We start from the raw sequence: 23,362 nt of genomic DNA, 5'->3' as shown, positions 1-23,362 counted from the left end.
AGACCTCTCTGATTCTGAATCCCCAGCCCTGCATTACAGCCTATTAAAAAATACTTCAGTTCCCTTTCTTGGGAGTTCACGGATTTACACAAGTTCCTTCCAAAGGCTCAGTTTCTGAAATTTTGAATTTGAGTCAGTTATTGACATTTCAGAGTCCTCTCAGAGGGTTAACAGAAATCAACAAAAAAAGACAAGATATGGCCAATCTTTGAGGAGGTCGAAAACTGGACAAAGATTCTGAAAGGAATTTAGAAACTACAGGGAGGGACTAAAAAATTGTATGGAAAGTTAAGGTATCCCAAGGGATCAGTTAGTAAAGCTCCTCTTCTAAGAATATTGTTGGGAACTACCTCCAGCTCCTTTGCGCTCTCATTATCAAGGGATCAAATCCACAACTATGAAACCAACAGCTGTGTTCATTACTGCCTTTATAAACACATCACAAATGTTTGCAGAGGGCATCCATCCAGCTTCCAAGCTCATTATGAAGGTGTTCAGCATGAACAATTTTGAGCAGATGTTCAAAGCATACATCAAACAGTGTGATAAGGTCAAGTATTACTTCATCCATTAAATTTCCCATAAAAATGTACAGAAGAGTGACTGGTCTCCAAAGTTTATTAAAAATCAAAGAATAGAAAACTTTACATAAAAATATGTCAATTTTAGCTTCCACATAGTTGTCCACACAAAAAATTTAAACATGATTTTTTTTAAACCTGTAGCACATAACCACAGTGATAGCCAGGCCAATTTATTTGGTTCACCATGACTGAAGTGTTACATGATACCACTTTTCAAATGAGTTTTGCTTTAAAATGGACGCTAGTATAAGACACCAACTAAAGCCTTTGAAGGCTCTTTAATGTAGTTATGCTCAATATTGCTAGTGTGTGAAGACTAAGCATTACAGGCTCATGTAACAGCCCTTAGATATTATTTATGAATCAGCTCACAATTTTTAAAACTTTTTTTTAAATTGTGATGAGTCTGGAGCATTAAGACAAACTTTTTGCAAACAGATATGCACTACTCTACTTTGGAATGTTGCCCTCTCTCCCCTCAAGGACCTGTTTGTGTTTGACAGATTCAGTAATAACATGAACTACTTCTGCTTCAAAGGCATACAGCATATTAAAAAGCTTCATGCTTGACACCTCATTTTAATATTCAGATATCAGTTTTAAAACCTTCTATATCTGTACACAGTATAGACGTCCTGTTAACAGGATTCTTCAGCTTTCTCTGCTAGTGGACTTATATAACTGATCTGTAGTTTTCTGTATAGCTTAAGAACTCTCATTAAAAAAAACGGGAAGTAAGAGGGCATGAGATGTGACCTACTCCCAGGACAACTGTGGTGCTTTAAAAACTCAGGGTTAGGCAGGATGTACATTTTTCAAAAAGTTAAAGACAGTGTTTGTCATGGCAATACACACTTGCATAGTATACCTGTATGCATCTGTAAATTAAGTGCCAGCCACTCATACTGTGTGCAACACTGGGCTGTGCTCTCCTGCAATACATTAAAAGATACTTCTCGTAATGCTTAGAGCAGCTGAAGTACTTTTTATATATTTGCTCTTAACAGAACTAATGCATACTGCTATACAGATTCCTTAATGGAATCAACATATTTCCTTTCTCCACATTCCTTAAGCCGGGTACCTCTGTTTAATAATGTTGTTTGAACCCAAACATTAACAGGTTACGTTACTAAAAATGCATCAAAAGCATGTAGTTCACAGCTTTTTAATTTCACATCAGGACTTGAACCAACCTTTTTCCCCTCCCTCTCAAAAGTTTTACTTCTGGTACTACAAATGCTGGATTTGTTGTCTAGTTAAAGGAATAAAATTAAAACTCATTGGTCAGAGCAAGACGACTGATAGAGGCCAGACAATGAGCTAAAAAACACAGGGTCAAAATGCTTTGGAGCTTAATACCTTCTTAAAACCGTAAGCCAAATCGTACTTTCATTGTGAATCAAGAAGCCTCAAATATTACCAAATGTCATGTTTGTAACACTGCTCAGACAACCTGCCAAAACTATGAACCCAACTTAGATAATGCAACCTGGGAAAGGATCTGTAAATTAAAAAACCTCTTCCCCTTAAATATAACTTATGTGACAATATGAAATTAAATTAAAAATTCCAAGTTATTGCACAAATTATACTCCCAATATTTACAGAGCAAAAAATTCTGAACTTTGAAACAAAAACAGGAGAGCAGCAAATTTACTTTTATGAATTCCCAACTTGATTTGCTGCAAAGAAAAAACAGAAAAGAATTCCAAGGGGCTGAAGTTTCCTTCACTTCTAAAATAAAAGAAAACAGAACCCACAAAGGAACAGATGTAGCCACAGCAAAAAAGCCACAGCATTTGTAAATGTCCTTGCAGTTCTATTGTCAGAGCTGCTTCGGCACTGTATGAACCATTGTGGGAAGGCAGAAAACAAACTTCCACATTTAATAAGGCTTCACAGATAAGCACAACTACTTCTTGAAGATGGACTGAACCACCACACAAAGAAACATGCAAAGAAGTCAGCTGCAGATATTTGGCAACACCAATAAAACGATGTGCTGGATGCTGGTCTCCATCCCTCAAGTCGAGTGGCACTCACTCAGTTTGTCTGAACAGGGAAGGTCATTTTGGCATCTGCCATTATCTGCTCAGACTAATAGGCAAACTGTCTCTGTGTTTTTTTCTTCTCCATATATTACGATTGTACTGGTGGTGTCCTCGGTTACCAACTGGTTGCCTCATGCCTCCACTGCTGACAGGGCTGTAGCTGTTGCCTTGGTTATGAGTTCCTTTCATGGAAAACTTCATTCCACTGTGCTGCTAAAAAACACAAGATAAGCACTCAGTTTAGGCATACGAACAACTGAAACAAAGCACATATTACCAGTGGTATTTCCTCAACATACAAGTCATTCCCACAGAATACTGCTTGAAGCAACTGGTCTTTTTCAATGCTTGTCTAATTTTAGCTGTGCAAGTCTGATGGCACTAACAGCTTAAGAAGTGTTTTCTGAAGTAAATGTCTTGCAAATGAAATGGTGTAGATTTCAAAGCATCCTTAAAACCCTTGGATCTCAGTATGAAATACACTCACTGTGCATCACCCTTATAAGAACAGAGACCTTCCACAACAAATACTAATTGTTGCAGTCGTGTCTATTTTGGAGGATCTTAGCAAGAGCATGACCAAGTGAGAGAACTCCATAAGACTTTCAGAAACATCATGGATAAATGTAAGGGCATAATCATATGAGCTGATACATACAAAGCACAAGTCTGCTCTGCCCATAATCTCACTCTGCTACAGGTAAACCAGCTATGGCTTGTAAGGACCTTGTAAATCTTACTGGTCTGATCATAGTGCTACATGGCTCCTAGACCGTACCTCACATCCAGAGCAAGGCAAAACAATTAAATGATCTGGAACATAGCATGACACACTTTCTTTGTGGGGAATCTCCAATAACTTGAAACAGAAACTGCCAAAAAGGTTTAGCGGCAGCCTGAGTAAATCTACCAACACCATAAGGTACTACAGCTGTCCCTATCACTTAATGGCACACAGTAAGTTGGTTTAATGTGTATGTACTTAAAATAGGTACAAGAGTTTCAAAAGATGAAATTGAAACAGACTTCCCAAATACTGATAACTTCAATGCAAGTAACCTTTTCTGATGTTTGACAGCAATAACTAAGACAGAAAACTGACTGCCTTTAACGAAAGCTAATACATCATTTTGTCTACTCTAAGTGCTTAAACAGGAACATTGCAAAGTAACATTTGAGGCAACTGCTTAGAACATGAAATATCTGCAGCTACTTTAGTAACCTGTATTTCCAAACAACTTTGGAATAGAAACAAGTATGAGAACATGAAGCCATCATTACAATTGTGTGCACAAAACCAAAATAGTTATTGAAGGCATAATTCACAAGCAGCATTTTACTGTCAAATTATAATTAGAAGAGACACTGAGCATACAGGAAAAAAAACTGGTGAAGACTAGTATTGATGAGTAACTAAAGTTAACTCCAGGGTGGTAAAAAAACCTTTAAACTGTTTTTTAATTTGTGAAGTGTGCCCTACATCAACCTAATTCAACATGCAACTTCTAGGCTCCCAAGACAGGCATGCTAAGTGCTAGCCTCAGACTACCAATGGTAAAATATTCAAGGACAAACAGAAAAAAGGAATGCAAGCTGAGATTCCCTCATTTTTAAGACACACAGGTGTCCAAACCTTATGTAATGATGTATGTTGCTAAAACATCTACTGGAAGCTACTTAATGAAAGTCAACAACACAAAACTAAAAAAAATCAGAATATTTTACATTTTTGGCAAGTGGTCCTTCAAGCAAACACATTATGTTGTCACATTCTTGTGCAGAAAAGTTTTCTAGTTCAATAAATGGATATCTGACTCTCAATTATATAAGCAGACGATTAAGCATCTACATTAAATGAGGTCAAAATACTAAAAATAATCCTTCAACAGTCAAAACACTAAAAATGGCCAGTCATTAGTTACCCTCAACTATATGCTAAAAAAAAAAAAGACAGAGGAAAACTTTAGTCTTGCTACTGCACAACGAGAACAGAACTCTGACCAAGAAGCATAAAGTCTCAGCGAGCCTATCCTTTTCAGCTAGAAATACAAAAAACCTGGCAACTTCATCCTCAAGTTGAGGATTCAGCAAAAAAATTATTGGGGGTAGGAAGGCAGGTCACCACAAAATGAAGCAAGTATCACAGCAAGTATGACAATTAAGCCTACCTACCTGTATCCTAAAAGAAGTCACATCCCTGGTTTGTTCAAAAGGTAATCAAACTTCCAAAGAATGATTAATAAGCTAGCCTGAAAGTGACCTCTATCTTGTCACGAAGCATTTTGCATTGTTTTTTAGGTCATCAATATAAAGACTGTCAAACTATCAGAGCAGAATCTGAATCCATCTTATCTGAGCTGACTCATCAGCTGAGAGCAGGGGCTTAAGAGCAAGTTGACTCAGGGACCTCTTAAGTCAGAGATGATGCCTTTATATTTACTAGTTCTCAACTAGATATTGTTCTCTAGTTTGTCTAGAGTTTTGATAACACAAGCTTTTGGCATCCTGCATCCTGTGCTATAGCATTTCACAGCTTAAATGACCATCATGTTTAATTTGAACCTACTGTCTGACAATTTTTCAGTTCTTAATTTTTTGTCATTCTGCTCTGTCTTTTCCATATACTGCTGATGACTACACAGACCTGAATCATACACCTCTCCATTTTCTTCTCCAGGTTAAAGAATCATTCATTCTTCACAATGAAGCAATTCCATAGTTTGACCACTCTTACCATCCTTCCCTATTCTTCTATTTGTATTCTAACATTCTTCTGATGCAGGAGGCAAAAAGTTACTCACTGTTCATGTTGGGGGATGTACACGGATTTTTATATGTTTTCATTTCTGCTCTTTATTCCTAATAAAGTCTGAAATTTGGTTTGACACAATTCTCAGTAGGAAATCAAGAAAGCATTATCAAAGCAGTTTTCTGCAAAAATGTCAAGATCTCATCTTTGCAAGAAACTGTCAGCCCAGGGCCTACCACTCTCTACAAAGTTTAAAGTATTTCTCTCCCTCCTGATGCATTGCCTTGAAAGGTCCTTCTGCACTCCTCCTTAGTTGGCCCTTAAGGAACTTAACAACATAAGCAAACTTCACCACACTTCATCCATTGCCTTGCAGATGTTAGGCAGCACAAGGCCCAGCACAAACTCCTGCAGGGCTTTCCTGGTGAACTCCATTTACTACAAAAGTTGCATCTTTGTTTTTCATGTTTTAAGTAGTTAATAGTATACAAGAGGACACACATCTTAATTTCTTTCAGATTCTTTGGTAAAAGAAATTTACTTCATGTCTTTTGGAAATCCCAAGAAGCTCTATCAAATAACTTTCTCTTGTCCCCACACTTCTGGATATTCACATGCTCAGGACTCCCATAATCACTGAGAAATGGCATGTCTGTAAGCAGATGATGGCTGGAGAAAGACAAGACAATCAAAAAAAAGCTCTTCATCTCTGACAAGACAGACAAATCTTTGGTTTAGATATTTTGACTTCTTTAGATCCTTTTCTCTTGATAGAATCATCTCCTCTCCCATCATAGGGCTATCGATTCAGCAACTGAATGACAGAACTGGTTTCTTTTCTGGGTTTTGGTTTGAGTTTTGTTGGTTTGGGTTTTTGTATGTTTGTTGTTTTTTGATAAGTATGTTGAATTTGATCCAGTGCAAATAAAAGCTGCTAGTTCTGAAGGGAAAACTATAAAATCACATTTAAGGCAAGCTGGAGGGTAGGAGGGGAGGGTTGGGGTGGAATTCTGTATCACGTACCAGGTTAAAAGAGTTTCCAGATATTTTAACAGAAATTTAAGAAAAGCATGTTCCTGGCCTTAATCCCAAATGACAGAAATCTGATGAAAATTTAAATACGAAGTAGCTATTTGCTAAGGAAACCCAACTTTTATTCTTAAATACTGGCAAATTTGCTATACAAAACTGCTGACATTCAAAGACTGTCATTATTCAAAAAGAAAATTTATAGTTAACAATAAATCGTCTACACTTTGAAATAACACAAGTAACATAAGAGAGCTGAAGTCTAAACATAAACAGGGTTTCTGAATTGTTTTGGTGCTTGGGGTTTTTTGCCTGTTAGCATCTCTAAAGTAAGGGGAAAAAAGTAGGAGTGTTAAGGATGAAAATGAAGTATCAGTACTCTTAACTTTAAAAGAAGAAATTATACATACAGCGCTCAGAAATAATTGTAAGGACTTACAGAGGTAAAGAAAAATTTTAGGAAAGGCATAAGACAGTTTAGAAAGAAAAACCTATTTACTGTTTTGTTAAGGCTACAGGATTAATGGTCATGATTGAATCTAGTCTGCAGTTGATTGGAATTGTAATCAAACTCATACACTTCAAAATCATTTCATGTGAAATATTACGGAGTAGTATTCAGAAGAACTTTAATGCACCATTAACATTTTAAGTATCCTCTTAAATAACTTAATATACATCCTCAAAATATTTCACAAAGTTTTTTTCCAATTTCTCACCATATTTCCAAATCCTCTATTTTAGGCTTTTAGCAAAACAAAACCAACCAAACAAAAAGGCAAAACAAAAAAACCCACACAAAACACCATATACATAAACCTCCCTTTTTTAAAGTATTTATGTTCATTTTCCCCACTTTCTGAGCATAACAACATTTGGAAATATACTAAAGAATGCATGTTGCATGTAGGTAAAATTTAACTTCTTGTTCTTTATGAAATGAATTCACTGTTTCACAGAGAGACAACATTTTAATCATTACTGCCCGAGCAATAAATCAAGTATTAGGCAGTGGTTCAACCTAGCCTCATTACTTTAAATTAGCTAACAGGATCCATCAAGATATTTGCTACCTGGGCATACTCTTAACCTGGTAAGATTTAAGTGCTTTAGATTTCTGAGCTGAAGTATAGTAAAAATCAACATAAAGTTCTTACTCAGGTTGTTTAGAACTGGCAATCTGGAGAAATAAGGCCCAAAGCACTGCAAACAAAGACACTTCCCCTACTTTTGGGCCCCTTATTTAGACCTACTGGCTACTTTCAGCTACACTTGACAAGATCTTGAGTCCTGAACAGATTTTATAGGACAAGCCAAAACCCATTTCTGCTCCCATTAAAAGGCGAAAACAGCATTTATGCAGCTAGCTGTGAGAGCAGCAAAGAGTCAACATGAAGACTAGAAAGAGCTCAAAAGCAAGAAAAGTTTTAAATATTTCTTATCTTCTAACACTAGAAAACTGAAAGACTCAAAATCACAAGGGAGCAGGTTATATCAGTCCTTCATATCTTATTTTACTTTGTGCAGTTGTTCTGCTAGTAGCCTGTCAAAGGGAAGCTTTTGGTTCTCTTCACCTTTAACAACAGGTTAGGCAACTGTTAGTATGACCAGTTCAAAGATAAACTAGTATTTGAGAGATCAGAGGGCCTAGTCCCCAGAATGAGTGACTGACAGTAGAGACTACCATCATAATCTGAGCATATTTTCAACTACCTTATGGTAAAGAAACTAGAATCTGACACACGAAATAAATACCCTTTTTGATCTTGTCACCAGTCAAGTTTCAAAAGTGAGGGGCGAGAGTCAAAACAACACTACCAGAACACAGAATTGATACTGCAACTTTACTACTGTTGTGACATGGGCTATGAAGTGTTATCTGCATACTTGTCATTAAGGAGAACAAGAGATAATAGCTTCTCTAGCATAAAGCTGACAATTTTAGACCTTAAAGAGAAATCTTACCTCACTGAGATTTCTCACCTTTTTATTTGGAACAAAAAAGTATTATTACAGTGAGCAGATGCAAAACACTTTCCAAATTATGAGCTGATATTAATATAGTACATGTGAAGAAGTCAGTAGAGGAAATGCGTATGTGAATATTCAAATCAATCTCAGTTTGGGAGCAACAATCTGATTACAGTGACATTGGGAGATAAAGATGTACTATGCAAACAAAAATCAGGTATTACTTCTACATTTCCATAAGTCTATCTTTTATTTATGGTTGGGTTTATTTAAGTTCCTAGAAACTACTATTTAGACTTTGTGTCTTTCCTGCAACTCAATAACCACTCGGGAAGCAACTAACAAGGTGGCCAGAGACTTTAATACAGTCATATAAACATCTAGGCTGGATGTTTATATTGAGACCTCTGGAGACCTGGATGTCTGCATGGAGACCTCTGGAGATCATTTCATCCAACCTTCTATCGTAAACAGAATCAGATTAGGTTATCCAAGGTCTAAGTCAAGTTATGTCAGTTTCTATACACAAAGGGATATCACCACATAAAGACTGTCCATATAAATATATGACAATCTAAGATGAAAAATATCTTGAGTACTGTTTTCAGCTGAACAGCCTCTGAAACTCAGATGCAGTTTTTTCTTCTCTCTATTGTTTAGGAAAGGAAATAAAACGTCATCATCTTTTCCTAATTTTGCATGTATTAAATCAAAAAACAATGTTCTGTCATACAAAGAAGATGAGAGTCTGACATTTAGAATTGAAACTGTTTCCAAAGTAGACAGTAGTATCCTCCTTCCTTTGCCTAAGAAAAGGCATGGACACTGAAAAAGTATTCCACCCTAAATGAGAGTGCTCTAAAAGACAAGAAAAATGCCATTTGGTTGAATGAAAACTTCAGTAACCTAAACAGCTTAGTAATGCCATTGAAGAAACAAATCAGGTCTCTTCTAAATTGAAGTTAACATACTAAAAACTCTGACACATCACACTATACTAAGGGAATTTAACATATTTGTACATCCAATTAGTTGATGACACTTCCATTCTCAGAAATATTTGGTAAAAATCAACTAGAGTTTAGCCTTGACGTGAATTAAAAATGTATCTTTACAAATGTATCTTTCATCAAAGTGAACTACAGTTAACTGCTTGCATTCATCTAAAAAATACATTTTTGACTCAAGCCCCTGACCAACGTTATTTTTGTTTCCAATGCTGCTAACTTTTGAGGAATCATTCCAGAGATACCAGCAGTATCAGCTTTACTAGTAAGACAAAGCACCACCATTAACAACTGTTCTGGATAAGAGCAAACTCTGAAACAAAATATTTTAGCCAGTGAAGTGCCTATAAAGCAATATAAACAAGCAGTTTATAAGTCTAAGTGTCTGGTCTTATATGGCCAAACACAAAAGAATCTGAAAAACAAATGTTACTTCTACAAGTTCTTAGAAGAGTTATTTAGACTGTGGCATTTCAGCACTGACATTAAGGTTTTGTTTCCTAGTTTTCTCCCATGCTGCACAACTGAGCCAGTGAATGCTGCTATGAAATTTTCAATGAACATATTCACAATCAGACACCACTCATCTAAAGGGTCTTCAGTGGATGTTTTCTTAGACACACTGGAAGCTAGCACAGCAGAAGTTGTGCTTACTGGCTTTAGATACTCTTTGAATCAAAAGACCACTCTTTGGGGAAAAAAATGCAACTTAAAAAGTAAAAGAAAAGAGTTGTTCTGACCTAAGCAACATGAAGTTTCTTCTGTCTTCATTGGGGACTAAACGACCAGCAATCCAAGAACAAATTGAACTTATTTCATCCTAAAATAACAACAAGGAAAGTAGTCCTTTCTTCTCTACAGGAAGTCACCAAGCAATTTCTGCCCCCTCCATTCATATGGACATGCATGCCAGTATCTGTTTTTTCTGCTTATTCCAGTGGACAGTACTGCTTCATAAACTGCTCTGCTCTCCCAAGTGCAGTTTCAAACTGCTTGTCAGCAAAGTAGAGGAATGATTACCTTGGGAAAGTGATGATGATGATCCTGAAGAGCACATATCTTTTACATGACCTGTATCAGGAGCTTAATTAGTCCCTGAACTACCTGGAAATTATCCAATTAATTATGCAGTATGTAAATCAAGTTGGTAATCACACCAAAGCCATTTCAAAAAAGAAAGTATTAGGAAGCTCTAATAGCAGAGAATTTGCCTAGAAGGCTGCAAGTTCTTCAAAAATGCAGCTAGTGCGCTTGACATTGGCACCTCCTGTTTTTGAGGGTAATACTGGACACCTAGGTACAGCTTCCAAGCTGAACTGAGGCAGAGAAAGTTGCCAGGGAAAATGCTGAAGACACCATGCAGGAAAATTAATCCCTTTCAAAGACTTTTTGAATATGAAAGAACACCTGCTGTTAAGAAAAAAGTTTGCACATGTTCAAGTCTATCAGGATATGTGTCCTCTGAGCTAGTAAAATGTGCCCATTAAAAGTTATGAACTAGCATGGTCTTAAGTTACATCGACTGCAGAAGGAAAACCACCAACGTAATCTAGCTCAGTCATGCTCCAGAAAGTTGCAGATGAAAAGGAGACGTTTACAGTATTCTGAGTACAAAGATTTCGTTTCCCACTTCTGACTTGGTCATATAATCCTTATCAAAAAAGAACGTTTTACTTCACAATACATAAGCTTTCGGTAAATTCAATGCAGAAAAACCGTCATCCCATTTCTGAACTGCAGATAGCAAGAAATTCATCTGATTTAACATGAATCCCAAAGGCACATCTTTGTCAAGCAAAAGCCACAGGAAAAAAATCCTTATTTTAACCACATAAGCATTGTACAAACTACTACAGGAACTGTTAACAAGTATTGGAAAGGACAGTCAAGTAACAGAAAGCCAGAAAAAGTGCTACAAAGCAGTTGTTTTCCAAGATTTGAAATTCCAACAGAGATCCAAAACTCATGTAACACATTGCCTCTTCACAACTGAGGCAGAAACTCTGGATGCCAACTTGTTTTGTACCAACAACTGCATGCCTCAAACTGGATTCTTTTTTTGTGTAATTTTGATGAAGTCAAGCTCCAGGGTACCTCTTCAGAAAAGCAGAGTTGTTAAGGAAAAGAATAAACCAGAGTAAGCTTGTATTTTAGATGAAGTTTAACTTAAAATAGCCCTCCAGTTTTATTTAAAACAAACTTCAAAAGTTTCAGACTGTACACTAACATGTGTGCCAACAGCAGACACTAAAATAGCAATACATTAACTATTACCTTCTCACTAATGGAAAACATTTCCTGTGCAGATAAGGTGTTTTCTCCTAGATAAGATTCAGCAGTAGGGGAGAGTGACCCTCAGCACAACTGCAGATGATACAAAATTGGAAGGAATGGCTGATACATAAGATGGTGATACATAAAGAGGGACCTCATCAGACTGGAGAAAGGGGCTGACAGGAATCTCATGAAGTTTGAAAAAAGGAAATGCTAAACTCTGACCTTGGGAAGGAATAATCCCACACACCAGTACACACTGGGCACTGACAAGCTGGAAAGCAGCTTCGCATAAAATCACCAGGGATTCCCAGTGGACAGCTTGAACATGAGCCAACAACATGCCCCTGCATCAAGGAAGGCCAACAGAATGCTGGGCTACATTATGAAGAGTATCTCTAGCAGGTCAAAGGAGGTTATCATTTCCCCTCTACTCAGAACTGGTGAGGCCACACATGGAGTGCTGGGCCCAGATCTGAGCTCCCCAGTAATAGAGACATGGAGATACGGGAGTGAGTCCAACGAAAGTCCATGAAGATAAATAAGGGACTGAAACATTTGTCATACAAGTAAATGATGACAGAGCTAGGGCTGTTTAATATCAAGAAGAGAGTGCTCAGGAAGTATCTTATAGACAGGTCTAAGTAATAAGATGATGTAAAGAAGATGGAGCCAGACTATTATCACTGGTGCCCAGTAAAAGATCAAGCAGCAATGGGCATAAGCTGAAATACAGAAAACACCATTAAAATTTAAGAAAAAACTTTTTTACTGGAACAAGTTGCCCAGAACGGTTGGGGAGTCTCCATTCTTGGAGATACTCAAAACCCAGACTGGACAAAGCCTTGAGCAACCTGCTGTAGCTGACCCTGTTTTGGGCAGGAGGGTTGGACTAAGTGACTTCCAGAGGCCACTTCCAACCTCAACTGTTTTGCAATTCTGCAAAATACTTGAACAATCTCAAAGCAGAAACTGAAGTAAATACATCTTGTGTCATGCCCAAAGTGTCAAGGAAGTGCTGATGGCCCTAGATTCCCAACAACTGTGATAGAAGGCCTGAGAGAAGGAAAACATAAGAAAAGAAGAAACCAGCTCATTATTTTACCATAGGCAACCTACAACCCACAACTTGCATTAAAGCTCATGTGAGGCAGCTCTTTTGACTAATAGTTTTAATAATCAAGATCAAGGGAATATTTTTCTACACATAGAGGCACTGAGGCTGTAAGAAAAACTGAGGATTTTTCTCCTCCTTGTACTATAATGGATACATTAGCTAAAATACTTCAGGCTAGTTGAGTAACATACAGTTTCCTTGCACATTCACCTCCCTGCACATTGAAGCACACATTTAATATTTTGGTTAAAATTCTTGTACACATGCCCGTAATTAATTTTCTGTTCTCTATCTTTAAAATGTATTACAGGAAGTTCAAAGTATAATCATATCTGTTCTAAAAATTCAAAGTCAAGACAACTAAATAAGTCTAGACATGTCAGTATTATTTCTTCAGATTGAAAAACTAGCTTACAGATACACCACCTACATGAAGTTTCTATTTTTAGAACAGGAAGTTAAATGGCCTAAAGATCTGCAAATATCCCACTGGTTAGGCACCAGGAGTCTCAAATACAGCTTAAGGAGTCACACATCTGGCACTCTCCCTTCAACTTATTCCTAGGCATCTGTATGCTGTGGAAGGGCTCTTATATTCAGAGATACATCTCAAACATCAAATCCTTTCCCACCATTCTTCTCCCCACACTTCTGACATGGCAGATAAGTACTTTTATGATTACATGAAGTTTAGCACATGCTATATGATGGTTATCTTCAGAGGTTTTTAGACTGACAGCACAGCGCACATGATCTACACTTCCGATTTGATTGCTTTCTCATGAAAAAGTCGCTCCATTTAGTTGGCTCATACCTGATTACTGGCGGCCATTATCAAGGTTCTCGTAGGCGCAGATTGAGGTTTACCACTTGGCATAGGCAATGCGGGTGGTAAACTGGCCATAAGCTGAGTCGGTGCTTGCAGACTGAACTGGTAAACATTAGGAGCTGTGCAAGGTGGTGTATCAGAATCCTTTTGGCAGAGAAAAAGGGGAAAAGAAAAGCAACTTTACAGAAAGTACAGTATATACAGGCTATGCATGTGAAAATGCACCCAAATATCAACTCATGTGAATACTTTAAAATTTAATGATTTTTTTCAATGGTAAAAAATAAAATACAAGCCAGCACTATGTTTATTTTAGACATCTAGCAAAAGTTTAATTGAACCTGCATCAAGGAGACAATGTGAACATGTCTATGGCAATCACAGGTCAGTTCCAGTCAGTGCAATCTAAAGCCAAAGTTATATCTCTATCAAGTTCAAATTAAAGGATGGGAACTAAGGTTGGGAAAAAAACGGAACAAGAACAGCGACACTGTTAGTGATACAAGTGCTCACATTTTAGGTGTCATGACAATCAGCCCTCTGAACAGTGTTCTAGATTGTACTTATCTGTATGGCAAAGTTACTCACTGTAATTGTTATAGTCTTCTCCCATTCTACCCAGCAACAGCAAAGTTAGGGCTCCACCTACCAAGAAACAAGGAGATGGTCTGCCAGTCAAGACTAGTATATGCACACCAGTCACCCACTTCACTGCTAGTTAGGAGTTCTGTTCCCCTCACTTTCCCTCGGAAAACTGAGTGATAATTCTTCAGGGGAAGCAAGATGGACATAGGATTACAGAAAAAGATACTTAATGGAACTGATATTACCAATTACTATTCCTCCTCCTTCCAGCCTGACCAACAGCAATTACAGATGCATCAGAAGCAATCATACAGGTGATGTTAAAACTGTGTGCCTGGAGCACTTAACAGACAAGCAGCAAGGAGGCAACCACAGATGCAGGGGTTTATAGTAATTACTGAAGTCTAAAAACACACAATTGACTGCCTCAATTCTTAAATGACCAATTATTTTCTAAGTTGAGAAAGTTGAAAAGCAAGCTAGAGCCTTTTGAAACAACTTTGAGCACAGATCTTGTAAAACTTATTTTTCAGCCATAACACAATGCTAACAGATAAGTAGCTTTCCCTACATTTTACTGCTGCTTTTTACCTTGTACTTAACTCCAAAGTATTCTGAACTTGAAAATAATGGAAAAACTTACTCTTTACCCCAAACCACTAGTGTTTTTTCCATTTCCAGCCATCTGGCTCAAAGTATAGCAAGAGATGGGGCTTGGCCAACTACTAGTTTAGGAGTTACCATACTAAAAGACACTATTGCCTCAACATCAAGGATCTTTACTGTTAAAGTAATTACTGAAATATTCTATTGCTCTTTCTTAAAAGATTAATTGCTCGGAAGCAAAGACTTCACTTAAACCAAGCAAACTTTAAATAGACCTCCAGCAGTACCACTTGCCCTCACATGGCCTTGCTTTCTGAATTAGATTCTTCAGTTAGAGAATGGGCTGTCTAGGAAAATACTTTCAAGAACAGAAACAAGAAAATATTTTAAAGCTTTTCTTGAGGAAAGGAAAGGTAATTTAAGAAAGACTGACAGCTGTGAATACTGAGCAGCCTAAGCAATGAACTAGTAGAAAGCAACATTTGCATCCCAACTGAAGTGAATATCCACAGTAGAAACAGTCCTCAATAAAACTGTCAGCTATATAGAACAATCACTCCTTTATTGGTCCATATGAAGTTGTGCTTACTAGAAAATAAGTTTTAGAAAGAAGGAAGCTGCTCTCCTACTGGGTCGGCTAGTAGTAAAAGTTACAGTGTGCCTCTGTGAAGCAGTTTCAGATATTTGCATCATGAATTCACTAGAGAAATCATACTGGTAACAAGAATCTGTGCAGAAATTTAAGTCTTATTTATGAGATGAGATGTTTACCATTTAATAAATATGTCTACAGTGGGCAACTACATGCTGTAGCACTGATCAAGAAATTCACCTTAGCCGTATGCACACACAAAGCCAACTGTCTGGATGAGATGGCATTTTTATCCTTTACTCACTCCTACAATATTAGCCACAGGAACAGGCTATGGTGTCTACAAAGATAAAGCCAATACATTGTTAACCAAGTAGGTTGTACAGTCAAGTACAGGTGCAAGAACTTAGTTTTCTAAGTTGAAGTTTCTTTAGACACTATGGGTCATGGAATTATTAAAAAGCTTATGTAAAGTGGGAAAAATAAAGAGGGGGTAGTCGTGTTTGAACAGACAACTTGTGAGCATGCTCACAAGTAACCATGAGTGGGCAGATGGGATGGAAAAAGGGATCTTACTGTCTATCCAAACCAATGCGTTATCTTCTGCAATGCAACCTTCACAAACCTGACCAAAGAACAGTTTCAGTTCCTCCACTCAAAAAATCTCCCCTTTCTCTTCTGCTTAGATACAATTAGATCCTCTGAAGATTTCACATACCTAATCCAGATGGGACACTTCCCATTGATAAGATTTCTAAGTGATTTTGTGCAAAAAAACATTAACTCCAGTATGGAAGCAGCAGAAGATGGAAGAGTAAAGGAAGCCATATAGTTTAACTGAGACTAGATATATTTCAGCACAGGGAAGCTTGTGTTGCTTTATTTTAATTTTGTAATAGATATGTTCTTCTGTCTCAATGTTATTTACTGATACACATGTCATACAAGTAGATTGTATCTCTCTTCTGAGGTAATCCTGGATTGCTAACAGCATTATTGTCTAGAGTTGATATGCTGACTTACCAGCATCAAAATCCTTTTGTGAAGAGCTTTATCTTTCTTACTCAAACTGAAAGGTTAACCTCAGTGATCAGAAAATTGAGCCTAATGTGAACAAAACTGATTTTCCACAAGCACCGCCTACACTGAAGGGTTAAGTCTTACTTGGTCTTCTGGACAGGATTCTTAAGTGTAATGTGCAAGCTTGAAGCATTACAGAAGCTCAGAAGACCTGCAAGTAAGTAAATGCATACAGGTAATACTCTGACATTTTACATCCAAGTCCAGAAGACAAGAGCTCTGATCCGTACTAAGGTAAGGGCTACAGAAGTCACATTGTAAAAAGATGAATGTAAAATATAGGGCTAAGATCCCTCAATTCATTTTAGCAAATAATCTAGGGATAAAGGTACAATGACTACACTAAGAGCCAAGATACTATGAATACCAATCATACTGAGTCCCTCATCCTGCAAGGAAAATTTCTAAAGAGATGCTTTTGAAAACAAAGAGACTGCCAGATATAGGTTTATCCTACTGGGAAGTTTCCATTTTAAAACATACTCTTTAAACCAGTGTCAACTTCCTGAGTAAGAACTTAAGTACTTCTAAGGAAGATTCCTACTATGCATAGCCTTGATTACTGAGAACTCTTTAATTTACCTTAATGTTGGAAAGAAAATAAAGTAAGAAAGAGACCTAGAAACTCAAGTGTCACTGTTGAACTCTCATCTAACTGCAAATTTTGCTTGAGAAATGGGATCCCCTAGCCTCCTGTCTAGACAGAAACAGTGAAACATTGCAGTCATATGAAAGATGAAGAGCTGAAGCAATCCTACAATCCAAACAACTTCTCTTCCTGACGTCAGAAGAGAAAAAAAAAATCCTTCACTGTTCTGCAAAATGCATCTCCCATCACAAAAAGTCCCAGGATCTCATCAGCAAGAGAATATTTACTTGCCAGAAGCTCCTTACTAACTAGGTCTGGCTGAAAGAGCTTATTTCAATGCCATTAATAACGCAAGGCTTAAGATACAAGGTAAATTCTACTGATACATTCATCCATCAAGACAGTTCAGTTTCCACAAATTTCACGTGCACTCAATTATGCTCATAAGCATTCTTTCCATGATTCTAAATGCATGAAAAAGTGGTGCCTCCTGCTTTGTTTCATGATGTATTCAGTTGAGAATTTTCAACTGACTGACAATAGCTACCATTTTAGAGCATTCAATTTCCAAGACAGTATTTTTTTTAAAAGCTGGAGTGGCCTGAATAGATGAATTCACAATCGCAGTCTAAGTTTTGGCCCAGTGGTAAAAGAGTAACTATCCTAAAAGTCCGTATGCAGAAATCAAAACTTAAACAATAGAATGCAAGTTTCTTGATAATGTGACAGATTTGGGTTCTTACACCCCACTGCAAGAATGAACTACAGAGGTCTTGGCAAAAAGGTTCTTACTGTTTCCATTCTCCAAACTTCTCCCACTAATAAAACAATTTTTTTTTCTTTCCCACAACATTCAGGAGCCAGAAGTTGTGAGAACAATGACCACTTCAATAAAAATTATGTTCCATCTTTGAAAGCAAAGAACTGAAAATAGTGAGGAAAATTAGTAGTTTTAGTTAACACTTTATACAGATTTTTTCATGTGCTCCTCTCCTTTCTTACTATTAAAGTGATTTAACAGATAACTGCTGCCAGTCTTACTCCTTTTGCCTCTTTTCCCATTCTGTCCTTTGCCATTATACCTGCATTAGCATTTGACATTATCATGAGCTAATTCACAGAAGTGAACCACAGAAACGGTAATCCCCTTTTTACTAGCTTCACCTTCTGAATGAGCTCACCACAGGATTAGGCGAACACCAGTGCAGAAAAGCAGGGGCAGCTAGTGAACAGAACCATCCCTAGCAAGAACATCTAGCTACTGGATTAGCTTAGTAAAAGTGTAAAACTACTCCTTGGAATATAAAGCAACTCCAGAAAACTTCAGACATTTCATAGTTTGGGGTCACATGCAGGAGCAGAACTTCAATGCATGCTCTTGTTTGAATGGTTTTCATCCCAGAATACTTAACTCTGCTTGACAAATCAATGTGCTTCCAAGGTGATTTAATAGATTACACCCCCGCATTTCATTTCTTCCACATCGGCTTGTGCCATTTCCCTTTTTGGTAGGTGGAGCCATAACTTTAACTATGGTGTAAATAAAATAGAATTAAGATGAACAAAATTTCTACTTCTATGGGAGGTCACAGGGTAGAGAATTTACATTGATATAGTTGCACCATTTCCATTTGCCAGCCTATAAACAATACAAAACAGTCTTGAGTAAGACACAATCGGTTGATTTTTCTGCCTTTAGGTCAACTGCATTCCAAAAGGAAATATCTCGGTCATTGTGCTTACAGGAGGGGAAAAGTGAAAGATATATAGGATACACAAGCAAACTGGAAAATATGCATCCTCCAAAAGCAATAGTGTTCATTTTACAGAAAGACAACTAAAAATGTAATCAAATTAGTATCTACCAAGATTAAATACAAGCACAGTACCCCTTTAATTTCACCTCATCATAACCTGCCAGGCCTGATTGTGGGCTTATTCCATGTTTTATCAATACCCACTGTACTTCAGATAAGCCATCTGAAATTAAAGAAAAGTCCCAGAAGTATGTAATTTCAAATTTTCTTTCTTACTGCTAGTACTTTCATTTCACAGGCTTTCAATTGGTCTGTATTGTTAAGACTACAGTAACATTTCAAGTTAGCCTTTTTCACGTTAAGCACTAAATTATACAATTTATTATGCAAGCTGAACATATGCCATACTGGAATATAAATACTGAATTTAGTTTTTCTTCCATCCTGAATTGGCTTAGGTACCCCTATTCTTTTTCAGGGGAGGGAATGTTAAGATACAGCAACGACACAACTAGCCTTTGGCATCAGAAAGTAGTCTGAGCTTGACTTTTACAAAATTGTGTGTTTCTCTCCTTACTTCACTGACATCATAGCAGTAAAATCCAATTTTACTTGCTGATTTACACATTCCCTCTGTACCTTTTGCTGCTTAGAATAGCTTATTATTAAATAAAATTACTTTATAATTTTGTGTTCAAAATTTCTGCAAAGCTGCAAGAGGCACAATTTACTTCAAGTAGATACAGATAAAAGTCTGCTCAAGCAACTGGGAAGAACTGAAGGACAGCATGACACAGTATGCAACAGCACATGGTCAGAGATATGGGTTAAAAAACCAAAACCAAATGTGGGACTATACAATGAAAGAGAAAAATAGGCAAAAGCAGCACTGGAAAAATTTGTTCCCCTCTGGTCCACATAAACTGTCAGTAATCTGCACAGCAAGAACAGGAGAAAAAAGTAGAGTTTTAAAGGATTTGGGGCTTACACTCTTATTAAATGTCCCAAATGTGAAACAAATGCTTTTGCCTGGTAACATCAAGTTGTCCATGTCTGCACGCTCACGGTTGCCCACTGCTTTATTTGGAGACGAGCTGGCTGCAAGTCAGAACTTCCATCTTTCTTTAAAGACTAAAGATTAAGAAGCCTACTTTTTAGAGCACTTGCCTCTATTTGTTCAGGATGGGAAAGATAGAATCTGCATTCTTCTAGAAAAAGATTATCAACTATCCATACACATATTTGAATTGTTACTTTGGTTAGGACATGACAACATCCAGGCATGTAGAAAGAAGGGTGAAAATCTGTATAGCTCTTGCTCTCAGACTGAGAATTTTGTTAGGCCACCCCTCTTCTGCACCCCCTCCATACACATACAATTTCAATTGGAACTTCACAAATTAATCCTAGTCATTAAGATAGATTTAACAAGACTACAAGAAGTAACTGTTCTGAAGTCCCTCTATTACAGATAAGCACATGCCTTACACCTGCAAATTTAATCACTATAAAAAAAGCAACATTTATCAGGACGTATGTCATATACACTATCACCTCTATCTGTGACTAGGGAAGTACAACAGTTCCTGCTAATAAGCTGAAATTCAGTCTTTGACAGGAAGGGGTGATGGTGATAACTTCATTAAGCACGTTGAGTTCAAGTACTAAGCCACAATTACTGCAGAGCAAGTAACAGTTCCAAAGTCAGCGTGGATCTTATATGTATTCAACAGAACGATAGGAATAATGAGTATTAGTCTTATCAGTCATGTTTATATACTGCTCTCACAATGTAAGCAGCCAATCAAAGTACTGAATACATCACACTTCAAGACAGTGAAAAGACACATTCCATGAAACACTTAAGGTACCGATGGGCATATCCTCTAACTGATGGGGGAAGAAAGGTGGGCAGATCAAACACTGATATTCTGATGAAAGGTCGTTATAAAACCTGAACAGCAATGGGTACAGCTAAAATGTCAAGAACAGTCTGAAAGAACATATTGTAAATGCTAAGAAGTTAAATAGAGGCAAGGATTGCGTTCTCCTCCAAACTAGACTACACAGGTACATTGTTCACTGATACTTCAGCTACCTTGACATGACTGCATGGTCTTGAGAAGTCAGAACTCTTCACAAAATAATCTCATCATAGAAGCCCAAAGAATATTATCACCAGAAACACTGAGATAAGTTGTATGAAATTTCTAACATCCAAACTTCTAACAGACAACTTTCAGATTCTGTGCTGGACTGGATCTGAGATTATATATCCATTAGGTAGCAGAAAAGAGGTTTTAAACTTTCCTATGAGCCATTACATCTGTGACTGATATGTAGGTATCACTGTCACGTAAAATGCTATGCTTTATCTGGCATAACAGCATCAAAACTGTGGAGCATACTTAGCACCAAAAATTATACCAGATTAATAAAGCTAATAAAAAGCTAATGAGCTAATAAAAAGCAGCTTTCCACAATGCTTAAGCAACAAGAAATCCAGGTCACCAGTTACAGAGTGCAGGTCCAGAACAAAAAAGCACCCAGGAAAAAAAAAAAGACATTTTCAAAAGGAATTTCATTACCACTTAAGTTCTCGGACTGACATCTGCAACTAGCCAGAACAAGCAGAGAGCTGAGGGTGAACATAGCTCATTTCATCTGGTTTCAGATTCTCAAAACAATCACTTAACTCAATATAAAGTTTAAAGTGAGATTTCCCGATGCCAGAGGTTTATTTTCTATTGCGGAACAGTATGACTCTTCCTCCCATAGAGGAAAAACTCACAGACTTTGCACTGTCCTTGGTGGCAAAGATATTTATAAAGCATCTTCCATTATTCACATCAACATTTGTTGGATCATGTGGGAATGCATAGTATTTTGCAACTTACCTGTTTGCACGAGTAAGTGAAGAATACATACCACCTTTTTGTCAGGGCAGCATATGGTATTTTAAATAGCTGCCCAGCAGAATACTTCCTTGAGAAAAGACTTACTACAGAGATCAGTTTGATAATTAACAGAATCCAGAAAAATGTATGTGCAGTTGAATACATTTTGATGGTCAGATTCCTTGTACCCATAGGTTTATTTCCATGCATTCTTCAGTTTGCTCCTCATCACTAATGTTTATATTCTTCACAGAGCTGAGGTAACAGGGCAGGAACTTTAGTACTCAGTATTTTGCAAGGAACTACATTAGAAGTGCCAGTGAGAGAGTCAGAGCTCTATGTTGACATGTAAAGTAAGACAATCCCGTAAACTGAACAGCTGTCTCACTAATAGTAATAGTGATACCAGAAGACAGATTTCTCTTCCACCAGTCTTCGATCCAAAATTTACTGGTCCTTACAAAAGCTTTCTTTTGTGACTAAGATTTTCCAGTTTGCTAGGACACTTAATAAAAGACAGCACAACTAAAATTTCATCAGCCAGCACTAGCATAAGGCATTTTGTAAATAGCTTTGCTGCCTTAGAAAAGCCATAAAAGGATACTTTTTGTACAAATTGTTATTTAGTCTCATTAGATCCAGTTCTTGGATTTTGGACTCTGTAGACAGTGACCCAGAAGTGTGTTCCCATGCAAGCTAGTCTTGGACATGCAGAGATGAAAGCAATCATCCTCCTGAATTTGAGGTGGTGTATTGAGGAAAAACATCTAAAACATATGGGGAAAAGAGAAGGCTGTCCTTGAAGGAGGCAGTTCTCCTGTTCCTCAGTGGTATATAAATTCTCATCTTCAAAAGGTTACTATTGGTATGGTCCCTGAAGGAAGGAAAGTAGTAGCAGGAACAGAAAAAACTCAGGGTAGTAACTTTAAGCTCTTATATCCCTACACTTCCATTTATCTGAGTATGTACAAAAGTTGAGGCTCACTTCTAAATGTTAGCTCTGATTTATGCCAATCCAGTCTCCAGAAAAACCTGCTCCTTTTTATTGTTCTATTTGACACCTGAACAGATCTATAACCATTGCTATCTCGGAAAGCAGTCATAAGTCCAAGACACCTGGAGCCTTATCTATTCAGCTGCTGAGCCATATTTACCGAATATAAAGCAAAATCTGTAACACTGCCAGAACTTCAAGGAAGCAAATCTTTAGAAATCATACAGCGTGCTGTATTACAACCAAACTAACTACTGTTACAATGAACTATTAAACTACAGGGTTTAACAAAAATTCTAGGATCCCTATGAGCAATACTACATTGCTTTGATAATGCTTGCATACTTAATATATACTGCCAGCACTGCTTTCAGGACATAGTGACAAATATACACAAGGCCTCCAGACTCATGCCAGTGGACAGTGATGAGATGACTTCAGAATATAGCTACCTCTGTGCTAGAGTGGATGGGTGGAATACTTGAACTTCAGTAGAAGCTGAAGTTCAGAGAGGAGCAATACAATCAAGTAAAGTCATAAGTTGCCAAGCCTATTTCCTTTTCCTCAACACATGTAAGTTGACTTCTATTATATTGGTAGGCAGATCTCAGGAAGGTCAAGGTGCAGCTGATCACTATTACCAGCAAA

The 23,362-nt window shown here is 37.4% G+C and overlaps 1 protein-coding gene across 5 annotated transcripts in view; it reads right to left on the bottom strand.

Annotated features, from left to right (window-relative positions):
• Positions 1 to 601: 601 nt before the first annotated feature.
• TENT4A (terminal nucleotidyltransferase 4A) overlaps positions 602 to 23,362 on the bottom strand; it is a 67,434-nt gene continuing 44,673 nt past the window's right edge. The window contains exons 11-12 of one of the 5 annotated variants that reach the window (XM_054817178.1): positions 13,600 to 13,758; positions 602 to 2,851 (exon numbers count right to left, since the gene is read on the bottom strand). In XM_054817178.1, coding sequence (XP_054673153.1) covers positions 2,672 to 2,851; positions 13,600 to 13,758 — 339 coding nt within the window. In that variant the 3' untranslated portion in view covers positions 602 to 2,671. Of the gene's footprint in view, positions 2,852 to 5,949; positions 6,057 to 13,599; positions 13,759 to 14,202; positions 14,260 to 23,362 lie in introns of those variants that run through there. The other 4 variants (XM_054817179.1, XM_054817183.1, XM_054817181.1 and 1 more) reach the window with 4 other exon arrangements.

Source organism: Grus americana, chromosome 2, assembly GCF_028858705.1.
Source record: "Grus americana isolate bGruAme1 chromosome 2, bGruAme1.mat, whole genome shotgun sequence".
Lineage (NCBI taxonomy): Eukaryota > Metazoa > Chordata > Aves > Gruiformes > Gruidae > Grus > Grus americana.
The sequence above is the reverse complement of the archived record's forward strand: the minus strand, read 5'-3'. Positions and strand labels throughout refer to the sequence as shown.